At 51.8% G+C, this 12909-nt stretch overlaps 2 protein-coding genes across 2 annotated transcripts; both read right to left on the bottom strand.

The window, feature by feature from the left end:
• Positions 1–1827: 1827 nt before the first annotated feature.
• Positions 1828–6419, bottom strand: asmt (acetylserotonin O-methyltransferase). The gene is made up of 8 exons (XM_067257839.1): positions 6360–6419; positions 5825–5999; positions 5612–5741; positions 5401–5469; positions 4528–4646; positions 3090–3230; positions 2788–2910; positions 1828–2593 (listed from the first exon to the last, which is right to left on the bottom strand). The coding sequence occupies exons 1-8, from the start codon at positions 6381–6383 to the stop codon at positions 2382–2384; spliced, it is 993 nt and encodes a 330-aa protein (XP_067113940.1). The 5' UTR covers positions 6384–6419; the 3' UTR covers positions 1828–2381.
• A 493-nt stretch (positions 6420–6912) lies between these two features.
• On the bottom strand, positions 6913–12704 carry akap17a (A kinase (PRKA) anchor protein 17A). The gene is made up of 6 exons (XM_067256972.1): positions 12577–12704; positions 11553–11909; positions 10991–11419; positions 9898–10046; positions 9173–9413; positions 6913–8933 (listed from the first exon to the last, which is right to left on the bottom strand). Exons 2-6 carry the CDS (start codon positions 11880–11882, stop codon positions 7971–7973), a joined length of 2112 nt encoding a protein of 703 aa, XP_067113073.1. The 5' UTR covers positions 11883–11909; positions 12577–12704; the 3' UTR covers positions 6913–7970.
• Positions 12705–12909: the final 205 nt, after the last annotated feature.

Raw genomic sequence — 12909 nt, 5'->3', positions numbered from 1 at the left:
GCTGCTGTTGTCCAGCGAGTAGTGTCTGTGTCCGACTGAGACCAACTGGCTTTAGTCACGCTGGCTAAGGGGCAGGAGGAGTCAGAGACGGAGAGAACCGCGATCAAGAGAGCTGGAGGGAAGGAATGGAGGGAGGGAATGGAGGGAGGGAGCGGAGGGGTGGAGAGAAGGAGCGGGAGGGATAGAGCAGGGAAAAGGGGATTGCAGATTATCAGGAGCAGATACACACAATCTTCAAACAAAACAAAAGGATATCCATACTCTATCCATATTCATAGGCACAAACCCACACACGCACGAACACACACACACACACACACACACACACACACACACACACACGCACGAACACACACACACACACACACACACACACACAGAGAGCATGTTCAGCACCTCCTCAGTTCACGTTCTAAGCCCTGAGTGAGAGATCAGCCACACCAGGGACCAGCTCCCGAGTTTTACAGCATTTCTCTCCAGAGGAGAACTGCTCCTGGGGCTTATACTCCATCACATCAGACTGTGGAAGGTGTTGCATACAAACACTTAGCTGGCGTGTGTGTGTGTTAAAAGCCTACAGGGTAGATAGGCTTTGTCCTCTGCTCAATATTGCTGTCACTGATGCGTCACGAAAGGAAGGTTTCCAGGTGGCAATAAGCATCTTACACACACAGACACACTCCTCAGAATTCAATCAAATGTTCCCTGCTTTGTGTGTGTGTGTGTGTGCGTGTAGGGAGGGGGAGTGTCTTTTTCTCCCTCCGTCCCTATTCTTCTTCCCTGCCATTGTAATGAGAGGGATGGAAACCAGAATGCTGCTTTTGCAGTATCACCTCCCTCTGTTTGATTTGAACAATCCCTATTGATTAAAGATGGCTGCCTGCTCGGAATTTAAAGAAACACGCTTCTGGGCCAACAGCTTTTGCACTGAAGGAAAAAACATTTTGCTAAACCACCATGCATCACACTCTCTCTGTCACACACACACACTCTCTCATATGTACACTTACTTTTATAACCACACACGCAGTCTTAAGGCATGACTGGAAGTCTGTTCCCCAGAATGTCCTGGGGTTGTCGTCTCACAGGAGAGTCATGCAAAGGCTTGTGGGTACATAACAATGACATCATCAGTTCTCCTGAAGGGTTACTCACGAAACAGGCACAAACACAGACATGCACTCACATACAATATGCACACAGACACACAGAGACACAGACACCAACAACTTTTTGTTTGCCCCAGAAGTAGCTAAGGGCAAGGTTAGTAACATAATGAGGACACAAAGTGAATATATCCCCACCTCACCTCCGCTCACCTGAAAGAACCTGACCCTAACCCTTACCCACACATTCCCCTCATCTAACCTCCCGTTGCCTCTCATCCTAATGGTTCCAAAACCTGCACTTTTGTCCAAACCCTGATTATCAGGACAAGAACAACAGTTCAGTCATGCACAGCCAGCTCTGTCTTCCTGTAACAGACATTGCACCATTAACCTGAGAGCCGCAACAAGCTTAATTGTCACGTCTCTGTTCCCGGGCACTGCTGCCTACTGGGATGTCAGTGCCTCTAACCCAGCACTTAACTCTGCCATTATTATGCTCACGCTGGGCTGTCTCCGTGGGGGATTTGACATCAATTCTAATTTCATGTCTTTTAAAGACAGTTTAATTCACAATTACAAAGAGCAAGGAGGACACCAGTAAGTGTGAGGACAGAGACATACAGACAGCAAGTGATACCCCAACAGATACAAAGACGACATAGTGAGTAGCAGATGGTGAGCTGGGAAAAAATGCCATGGACTCACGCAATGAGCCAGATCGCTTTTATCAGCAGGGTAGAGCACACACTCAATTATACCTAGAACATGAGCATAAAGACAGGTGTTTCAGGCAGTTGACACAGAGATCGTTTGCCGCGCCCGAGGGACACCAGAGTGAATGAGCATCATCATAAGAAGAAAGCCCAGTGTTCTTATCCCGACAGTAAAAACACAAATGAAGAGAGATCATCTAGACTAGGGTCTCCAGTAGTGTCCACTTGGCTGCCCATCGGTTAGAAGATAAGGTAGGATAGATGATAGAAGTTAGAAGTCCAGGAAAGATGAGGTCATCTCTAAGGGACATGGTGGCCAGGGGTGATGAAGTCATCTCTAGGGGACAGGGTGTCCAGGGGTGATGAAGTCATCTCTAGGGGATAGGGTGTCCAGGGGTGATGAGGTCATCTCTAGGGGACTGGGTGTCCAGGGGTGATGAAGTCATCTCTAGGGGATAGGGTGTCCAGGGGTGATGAGGTCATCTCTAGGGGACAAAGAGTCCAGGGGGAAGGAGGTCATCTGTAGGGGCCAGGGAGTACAGGGGTATTGCGGTTCTCTCTATTTATGCCCCAGGATGGCGTCGTATATCTTGCCCGTCCTCTGCACCTCCACGCTCCTGAAGCCGGCGGCAGACAGCAGGCTGGTGTACTCCCCTGCCGTCCGCTCTCGCCCCTCTGTCTGCACCAGCATGTTCAGGGAGTACAGCTGGGCTGTCAACGGACCTGATCTGTCTTCATGCAGCAACGCCTCCACCAGCAATACCCCACCTCCTGTTGATACACGGACACACACACACACACAGAGGAGGAAGCGTGTCTGTAGGATCAGCTGCATTGTGAAATATCTCATCTCAGATCTCATTTCATGGTTAGAACAGCTCCAACAGTGTGTGTGTGTGTGTGTTTGTGTGAATGTGTGTGCATGTGTGTATGTGCATGTGTGTGTGTTTGTGCATGAAGTGCACCTGGTTTACAAGCCCGGTAGACTTTGGTCAGTAGCTCTATACTGCGCAGGTCCGTCCAGTCATGGAGGATTCTAGCCAGAACGTAGAGGTCAACTTCTGGCAGAGGGTCTTTGAAGAAGTCCCCTACACACACACACACACACACACACACAACAAACACACAAACACACACAGACACACGTTCATCAAACACTTTCATCTCAGCCTGTGTGTATCCCGATGTTTGCTATTATTAATCTGATGTCTGATGTTATTGATGAGGCGTTTGATGTTATTGATCTGGTCTGGTCTGCCCGGCGTACCTTCGTGAAAGCCTATCCTCTGGTTGCCGTCGGTAACAAAATGTTCTTTCGACATGTGTACCACCTTTGGGAGGTCAAAGATTGTTACAGTGCATTCTGGGTATGCCAACGTGCACTGCTTTGCCAATGCTCCACTGCAGCCTGAAGAGTGTGAGAAGAGAGAGAGCGAGTGAGAGAGAGCGAGAGAGAGAGCGAGAGAGAGAGAGAGAGAGAGCGAGAGAGAGCGAGAGAGAGCGAGAGAGAGAGCGAGAGAGACAGAGAGAGGTGTAGGGGGTGGGGGCAGTGAGCAGGATCAAAGGAATTCCCTCAACAAACAACCTTGTTAGGAGAGGCTAACGCAGGGCCAGAGTGTGTGTCTGCTCTGGGCGTGCTTACACTGACAGCCAGGAAGAAACAGCAACTGAAAACTAAGGAGGACAAAATGAAATAGAGATAGAACCACATTTTCCCTACCGGCCCTCTACTTTTCTATTGCTGTGTCTGCGGGACAGGCAGACAAACAGACATGTGAAGACCCAGCAGGAGTAAATAACAAAGGAAACACCAATCTCCTCCCCGCAGGTAGAACTAATAACGGCCCTTCCAGCAGAGACGGAGTCTGTTGGGACACTGCTGCTCTGTGCCTGCGAGCTCGCCCCATCACTAACCTGCCAGACATGATGGTGGACATCCCAGCCTGCGAGCTCGCCCCATCACTAACCTGCCAGACATGATGGTGGACATCCCAGCCTGCGAGCTCGCCCCATCACTAACCTGCCAGACATGATGGTGGACATCCCAGCTTGATGTCACCCCGCACCACGCACCCCCCCCCCCCCCCCCCCATCAAACGCTCCCCCGCAGACACACGACCAGCTCCTCCTCAGCGTGGGGGGCTCGCCTCTCCTCTCTCTCCCCGCTTCCCTTTTGTCGCCTCTCCTCCCCTCTCCTCTCCTTCTCCGCGCTCCTGCTGTTAGACATCTGTCTGGCTGTCCTCTGCAGAGCCCTCTCATCACTATCTCTGCTGAGGCCACAGGCTTGGAGCCCATTAAACACCACACACACCATTTAATGTCACTATGTGTGTGTGAGTGTGCATGCGCCTGTGTGGGTCCACCCCGAAGGCACAAATCCTTGTCGTCTCAGCTTGTGGCGGTAGAGCCCCCCCCTGTGGTCAAATGTGCCATTACACACTGTTTCCCTTCTAGACCTCTGGGTCTGAATGGGAGCCATCAGCGGACAGCCAGAAGGTGCCTGTGGTACTATGGCTGATTACTCTAGTCATTATCACAAAGTGAGGCAAATAAAGGTCACTGTTTGTGTGTGTCTGTGTTCTCTGCGACAGTTGGCACTTGAGTCCCTAAACGTTCATGTTTTTGAACCCTCCAACCTATGCTAATCGAGAGCTGACACCTGTGACGTTGACTGGACGTGCAGCTCATCCTCCTGGTTATTTTACCTCCAAGGTCGTAGATGTTCTTGAAAGGGGAAAGGTCAAATGCTGTGACCACGTCCCTGCCGCAGATGTTCCAGACGGAGTTCATCAGCTGCATGAACTTCACCATCTCCTCATCCGACCTGCAACGCACGCACGCACGCGCACACACACACACACACAACAGTTAAATATACAGTTTCAAGACACATCAACACCAATACTCCCCCCGGCCACACTCCCACACACATCTGCCATCCAGTATGCTGTGTGCCCGCTGGACTGTGGAGGGGTTCTGACAGGATGCATCGGGTCAGAACGGCCAGGGCTGCCATGGCCCTGAGGAGCCGCTCCAACTACGACGTCACACTGCTCGGCCACCGGGCGCAACGCAAAAGGGAGAGCACAAATAGTCCCTCATCCTCACACACACACACACACACACACACACACAAAGTCTTGACATATACAGTCAGAGCCAGCCATGCCGGCCAATCCTGCTCTCTGTAAAGCTCCACAGCCCTATTTCATCTCCTCTTCCCTGTGGCCTCCTTGACAAAAAGCACAACAGAGAGAAAGTTTCGGTGCAAAAGTATGACGATCCTTGAAAACTGCTGACCAGCAGATCACTGAAATGAATAAAACTGGGGTCTTTAGGTTCAATCTAGGCCTCAAGGCCAGTAGAGAATCCAATCACAGCCTCTTCCTTTCCCTCTTCTCCAACTCTGTTTCCTGCACCCTCTCTTCCTGTCTCCACCTCCCTCTCCCTACTGACCCTGAAAAATCGAAAGTATGGAACTCAAAGATAAAAAGAGAAAGACAGGAAGGGAAATAGAGAGCTACAGAGCGAGACAAAGAGCAAGAGAGAGAGCGACAGAGAGAAGCAAGACGTTTTACCTGTACAGGGCTTCAAACAGGTCTTTGGAGCTGACCCCAAATGCCTTCTCATACTGGTTTGTGCCCTCTCTGAGACATGCCGAGGAGAGACAAGACAAACACACGACACACCTGTTTATCATGACCCACCCAAGTCTCTACTATCACCTAATCCGTCGCGTAGATTTGAGGCTGGGTTGCCAGGTTTTTGAGGGGTTGAGCTGGCTCTCACCTCACAGCGTCGGTCAGGTAGTGCCAGCAGAGGTAGATGGTTCTGGAGTTGTACTGGATGGAGTGGTAGAGAGACACCGGGCTGGAGCGGGTCAGATACACACGGGACTGTTCCGTGTTACTGTACATCACTGAAGGAGAGGGAGGGGGGCATAAGGTGAGTGAATGAGTGTAGATGAGTGAGTGAGAGAGGGAAGGAGTACATGTGAGTGACCTTGTCCATCCTGTGTTTGGGCAGTGAGCAGCTCCAGTCCTGTGCAGGCAGACAGCAGTCTCTCGGTCCCATCCAGACTGGCCCCCACGGCCTGCGCTACCTCTCCTGCAGACAGAGGGCGCCCTGAGGTCTGGAGCAGGTCAAACACACCCAGCTCACACGCCGCAAACATAGTCTGACAAACACAAAATGTCCGGTTAGAACAGGGTGCGTCAGTCACTTGATGACTTGCGTCAGGTGCATTAAAACAGAGCGGTCGTAAAAAGGCACAAGCGGTTGCCAAGATTGATCGCACAGCCTCTCTCAACTAATTCCTAGTCAGTCGTTAAAAGTTGGCGATGAATGGGCGCCCCACCGGATAGAGTGCATCTCATTTGGGCAAAGTCCCCGACACAGCAGACTCAGGACATTTCTGCCTGTCATCCCCCCCTACCTTCCTCACATTTCCTGTCTACCTTCAACAAACGGACAAAAGACCCAAAGCTAGCTTGAAAAAACATCAAAAGTTCTGGAAGTTCTCATTTGTGCATGTTACCTTGGAGACCAAGAAGCCCTCCATGTAGTCCAAGATCTTCCTAGGGTAGTCAGGAGCAGCCGCAGCAGACGCCATGGTGGAAGCCCTCCCTGCAGGTTCTGTCATCACCTCCCTGAAGATAAAACTCCTCTGCGACGACTCAAGATGTGGTTCGGGATCCCCGGAGTGAGTACAACCCTCTAATAGAGTTAAATGAATCGGCTGCCCAGGATCAGTCGTACCCGTGTGTGTGTGTGTGTGTGTGTGTCAGCCCCAGAGTAGCATCCCAGACTGGGGGAGTGTAGTAGTAGCATGGCCCACCCAGGTGCTGTAACACAGAGAAGTGGTCTAATCCGATTACAGCCTGATAACCCAGATTACAGCTCAAGGCTCAGGCCAGGGACAAAGGACAGCTCGCAGACAGACTGGTGCCCTATCTAACACACACAGGTTAGCCCCGGTACGCCACAATAAGATGTAACTGACCGTTACAAATGTCGGACTTTTAAGGATTCAAAAAGCTCTTCCACAATTCATAATAGAGGTGCACGCAGACAAAAACATGAATAAAACGGAACGTTTTTCTTCCTTTATTTAAACATATGAAGTCCTGTCTCCAGTGTGTACGCATGACATGCAGGAGTCAAAATGGCCAGGACACAGGTTCACAAACACACACCAACTCAAACGGATCGACGGGCTGATTCGCAGACCGACAAGGTCAAAACGGCGGCTTTCATAAGAGACGGTACTTAAGACGCCCTTACATCTCAAGTCTTAAACCGTGGATGCAAAAGAGAAAAAGAAAGAAGACGACACATTTCTGTACAGGTCTTCATTGATAAGGCAACCTAGCTGAAGCAAACCCCTATCTTTAACACAGGCAAAACACTGCACATCCCATGGTCACCCTGTCCCATGGTAGGTCAGACAGGAGCAAAGGGGAGGCAGAGATGTGGTATGGATGGAGGCACCACTATGTTCAAGATCGAGGACCCTGTAGGGACTGATTGTGGCTCATTACTCAACTCTCAATTTTTCGAACCTAAACTGTCTCATACTGAACTGTACACGCTGACCTAAGCAAGCTTTTATTTACACAGCCCAGACTGCTGTGTCTGGTTAGACGCGGGGTAGGCATTATATTTGAATCCGTTCTTTGGGAATTGACATAGTGAAATAACTTGAACTTGAAATAACTGTCGCTGTCAGTGTGCCGCTTGTGTGGTGCCAAACTCCAACTCCCAGCATTCCCCGTGAACAGCATTGATACTGAACACAGTCAAACAGCATTGCTTCCTATATGTTCTGCTAGTGTCTCCCACGGTGCAGTAGAAGACACAAACCGTTTTCCAGAACAGTCCACTGGGTTTCTGGAACAGCAGTCGATGACCTTCACATTCTACAGGCTGAGGACACTGTAATGGGAACACCAAGGAGCTTGATAGTGAGCCTTCCGAGAGCGGAGAGATCCTCTCAACAGACAAGACCCTAAATCAGCATATCTCTGGCCTGGTTGACTGCTACTCTGCACAGGGTTTATCTCGAAGCGATGGTTCTACAGTGGTCTGTGTGTGCAGGCTTCTGTTTCGATGGTAAGGTGGGCCAGTTCTCTCATCCACATTGGTTCAGCTAGTGGCGCCTTGAGCGGCTCCTGTCTCGGCTGTAGCTCCGACTACGGTGCCTGTGCCCGCTCCTGTTGCCGCGGCTACGGCTGCACCTGTCCCTGCTCCGAGACCTGCTGCTCCGAGAGCTGTGGCTCCTCCCCCCTCGGCTGTGGCTCCTCCCCCCTCGGCTGTGGCTCCTCCTCCTCCTGCTGCTGCTCCTCCTATCACGACTGGAGCTCCGGTGCCGCCCGTGACTCCCCCCCCGGCCGTGGCTCTGCCCCCGGCCGTGACTCCCCCCCCGGCCGTGGCTCTGCCCCCGGCTGGGGCTCCTCCTATGGCGGCTGGAACTTGGCTCGCGGCTGGGGCTCCGCCTATGGCCGTCCTTCCTCCCCCTGGCTGGCCGGCTGTGTGCCTTCGTCCCGTCCCTTTCCCTGCTCTGTCTGCCGGGGCCTCTCCTGTTCTCGTCCCCCCCTCTCCTGTTCTCGTCCCCCCCTCTCCGGTTCTCTCGTCCGCTCCTCTCGTCCCCTCCCGCTCTCCGATCCGCCCCTCTGCCCTCCTTCCCCGCTCGCCCGGAGACCTTGGAGCGCTTCGGGGCTTTCGGTCTCTCCCTGCGCTCCAACGCAGCCCGGCCTCCATTCACCGGAGGCTGGAGGCCACCGTCCTGGCCGAGAGGCCCAAGGAGCGAGGCCTGGTCCGTGGGCAGCGCGAGGCCCTTGCCCCGGGGGTCCCCGGGAGGCTGGGCGTCCTCCCCGGCGTTCTTCTTCAGCAGGTTCCCGAGCAGGCGCCCTCTCAGCTCCTTCTCCTTGCGCTGCAGCTCCAGGGCGCGCCCCTTCTCCGCCTCCACCCGCCGCAGCTCCTCCTCCTGCTTGCGCCGGCAGGCCTCCAGCTGCTGCAGCCGGGCGAGCTCCTCCTTCTGCCGCCTCTGCTCCGCCCGCTCCCTCTGCTCTCGCTCCGCCCTCTCCTTCTCCTGCTCCTGCTGCTTGAGGGCCTGGGGGAAAGAGGACAGCGGATTGAAGATGGCTGAGCGGTTAGGGAATTGGGCTATTAATCAGAAGGTTGCCGGTTCGATTCCCGGACGTGAAAAACGATTTAAGGCACTTCTCCCTACTTGCCTCGGGGGGAATGTCCCTGTACTTACTGTAAGTCGCTCTGGATAAGAGCGTCTGCAAAATGACTAAATGTGGGTGGGAAAGTGGAAAATAGGTCTCTCTGTGTGTGTGTGTGTACCTTAGCGCGGCCCAGGAGCTCGGCGATGAGGCGGATGGACTCCAGGTTGCGCTGGGCCAGCAGCAGCCTCCGCTCCTCCGTGGCGATCTTCATCTGCAGCCGCCTCTGCTCCTCCTCCTGGAGCTTCTTGGCCTTCTTCTGGCTCCGCTTGTCCTCCCGCTCCCGCAGCTTCTGCTCGCGCTTGCGCAGGCGCTCCTCCCGCTTCCTCTCCTTCTCCTCCTCCTCCTGCTCCTTCTGCTTCCTGGGGAGACACGCAGAAGCACCGTCATCGACGACGCCTTCTGCTGAAGCTCCAGAGAGAACGACGGGCCGGTTCTTTCTCCTCGACCGAATCTCTCGGATCTGTGCCCATTGGCCAGCAAGCACCTGGCTCACCCGGTTAAGTGCGCGCACCACGTAGCCTAAGGCCTTAACCGCGACAGCTGGTTTCAAATCGAACCCGAGCCGTTTCATGTATGTCCTGTCCCCTCTCTCTCCCTTACGTTTCATGTTGCTCTTCGCTATCTATGTCCAAGTGATGCTGAAATATCGTACACACACTTATGAAAGATTTAAACAACGGAACATTGAGACTTCCAATGTTTCATATTATAAGAGTAATAAAAAATTGATCACCATAACTCATACATGTATCTATAGCATACCAGGGTGTGACTCCAACAGACTGCTTATCATAAGACCTAATGGGGTTCTTTTTGTTTGTTGTCATCTCTGCATGTCCTCACCTCTCATCCTCCTTGCGTTTCTCCTCCTCCTCCTTCTCCCGTCGCTTCTGCTCCTCCCTCTGTCTCTCCAGCTCCTGCAGCTTCATCCTCTCCTGCTGCCTCCTCTTCAGGGACGTCTCGCTCAGGTGCTTGCTGGTGTCAAAGGTCACCTACCGGAACAGGAAGGAGGAAGTCAATCGGTATCGACGCGCGGTCTACGAGCTGAGGCCTGCATCCAAGGCCCTCGACCTTGTTTTTGGTTTGGCGTGAGGTTTCGGAGGATATGAGGAATGTTGCCGAGAAGCGGGGCAGGAAGCCACCTTCGACATGCTCACACCAGTCGTGTAACATAACAACCAGAGCAGGGTCGAACGAGTGAGTGAGGGGACGGAAGGATCAGGCTACTGTTTAGGATGTGGGTTCCAACAGAGATTCAGGTGGCTGAGCGGTTAGGGAATCGGGCTAGTAATCTGAAGGTTGCCAATTCGATTCCTGGCTGTGCCAAATGACGTTGTGTCCTTGGGCAAGGCACCCTACTTGCCTCGGGGGAATGTCCCCGTACTTACTGCAAGTCGCTCTGGATAAGAGCGTCTGCTAAATGTGAATGTAACCTGAAAAGTCCCCTTCTCGCTCTCCCCTTCCTGTGAAACTGTGCAAGTAAACAAACTCAGAAGGGAAACGCAAGACCATCCTGGTCTCTGCAAGTATATGACGATCCTCCATCTCCCCCTCATTCCTCTCTCCTTCATTTGTGATGAGTGGCTTTGTTCCATGGATTAGTGACTCAGCTCACTGGTCGGTCCAGTGATCCGAGAACTGATAACACAGGCCCGATTCTCATCTGGCTAAAAGCCCCTTGTTACACAAGCGCTGGATCGAACAGGCTGCCCTCTGTCTCACTGACAAAACCAGTCTCTCCATCTAAAGCTCTCACCCTCTACCCCATATTGTCTCTCCTGCCCAACAGTCAGCAGAACCGCATGCCATGAACTAATTAAGTCTAACTAGCTTTTACCTTTAATGGAACAGATGGAAATCCAGTCTCCCCCCCCCACCCCTCCAAAGCTGTAAACCTAGGGGAAACAAGTGTGTGTGTCTGTGTCAGGACACTCACTTTAATGTTGCAGGCCACAGCTTTGCCATCCTCTCCCTTGAACATGAGCTTCATCCCCCGCAATGTGTCCATGGCTTTGGCAAAGCCACAGTACTCCTGGTACTGGACGAAGGCTTCGAAGTTCAGATGGCCTCCGAAAGAGAACGTGTTGAAGTTCTTATCCAGCATTTCCTCCCTGTAGGGGTCCAGCATTGGGATGTCGACGTTTCGGATGGGTCCGAAGCACTCAAAGACAGCCTGCAACACCGCCTCGACCGGCCGGTCGGGGAGGCCGTCCTTCTGGGTGAACCAGCGGCAAGGGAGGCCCTCCAGGTGGATGGTGTCAGGTCTCTCCCCTGGCATTCTCTCGTTCATGTCCTTTGCGTCACGGAAGAACGAGTCCCAGTCGTGACGGGTGGGGAAGTCCATCTTGTTTTCCACAGCACGCACCTGTGGAGACCAGAGGAGAGTTCAATGGTTACAACCCGTTTGTTGGAGCACATTCATTCACAAAGCCAAAACTATTTTGCTCTTATAATAGTCTCTAGCTGGGCCCCCCCCCAGATCCCCGTTCACGCCATACCTTCAATATGTCCGTGAAGCCGCTGAGTTTGATAGTCTTTCCATCCAGGCGTCCCAGCAGGCTCTTGACCACGCCCTTGTTCTCCACCTCTCCATCAAAGCGGATGAAGTCCATGGTGCTTTTGGAAATCCGCAGAGCTGAGAACTGCTCTGGAGATACCATCGCTTTAACTCTCTCCATTACCTCCCAGTTGGAGATGCTCTTTCCAGGCAACTTGAGCTGAGGTAAGGCCACACTGACAGTCATCTTGGCAATAGGCTTTAGGTACAGGTTGTACTCCTCGCATAGACACACAGCCTCTGAGGTATCATGGACGATAGTAGTCATCATGCCAGCTTGCTGGCTGAAAGGATGGAGCTGGAACAGAAAAAGTGGAGACACAGTAGGCTAGTTTTCTTGCTAAATAGCAGAATAAAATGCAGAGCACTATCTAGTAGACGTAAAGAAAGATAGTGGGGGGGGGGGGGGGGGGGGGAGTAGATTACTGATCGGCTAGCTCTCGAAAAAAAAGTTAGACTAGGTTGCAGAATTGTCCTTGATCATGTAGATACACACTTATTTCAAACCGTTCCGGTTTAAAAACACAGTAGAGATATATTGTGAAATGTTATTTTTCCTCTTTAGGTAGTTAGCTAATCTAGGGGGATCCCTTCCGTCTGTTCGACCACCTTGACTAGTTAGCTAGTTAGGCTAGTTGGCTACCTAGTTATAAGCTACGTAACGAGGTGGTCTTGGGGAAAAGGTCAAATTTTAACTAATTGTTTAGCTAGCTAATGTTAACTAGGCTAGCGTGGAGCGATCTAACAACATTTCTGTTAAGACAAATCCCATCCCAAAATGTTTTAGCTCATTACTTATTGCGCTAATGTAGACTTGTTTTCACTTGACTTGTTGTTATTTCAAGTTAGGCTAATTAGCTAATAGCACCCAGCAACTCACGGAAGCAGCTATATAATAGGCTACTAGCTTGGCTGTTTTGTGTGGATGATGAATTATACAGCTGGCAACAAAAAAAGAAACCAACCTTATTCGCCACCTGCTAGCTTATTGTTTATAGCTAGATATTGTTAGCTATTTGCATTGATCAAATTCAAAGGATGAGCACACAACTTCGACAATCAGGGAACACACTTCACAGAGCCGACAGCTAACCGTTGGATACTTCCCAGTTTGGTGAACTTTCACCTTGTGACGCAGCCAGCATCTCTTCCACATTGGCAGTGCAGTGAAAACTCAATCCCACCATCCTTGCCGCCACCTTGCGGCAGTCAACTGTGTTTGCATAATGCGATTGCACGAATTGAGAGTTGTAATACAAATTAACCAAATCAATGAAAAGCCACATATTTAAGTTATC

The sequence above is a fragment of the Osmerus mordax genome, chromosome 2 (assembly GCF_038355195.1).
Source record: "Osmerus mordax isolate fOsmMor3 chromosome 2, fOsmMor3.pri, whole genome shotgun sequence".
Lineage (NCBI taxonomy): Eukaryota > Metazoa > Chordata > Actinopteri > Osmeriformes > Osmeridae > Osmerus > Osmerus mordax.
Note: the sequence above shows the minus strand (reverse complement) of the source record. Positions and strands in the feature narration are given on the sequence as shown.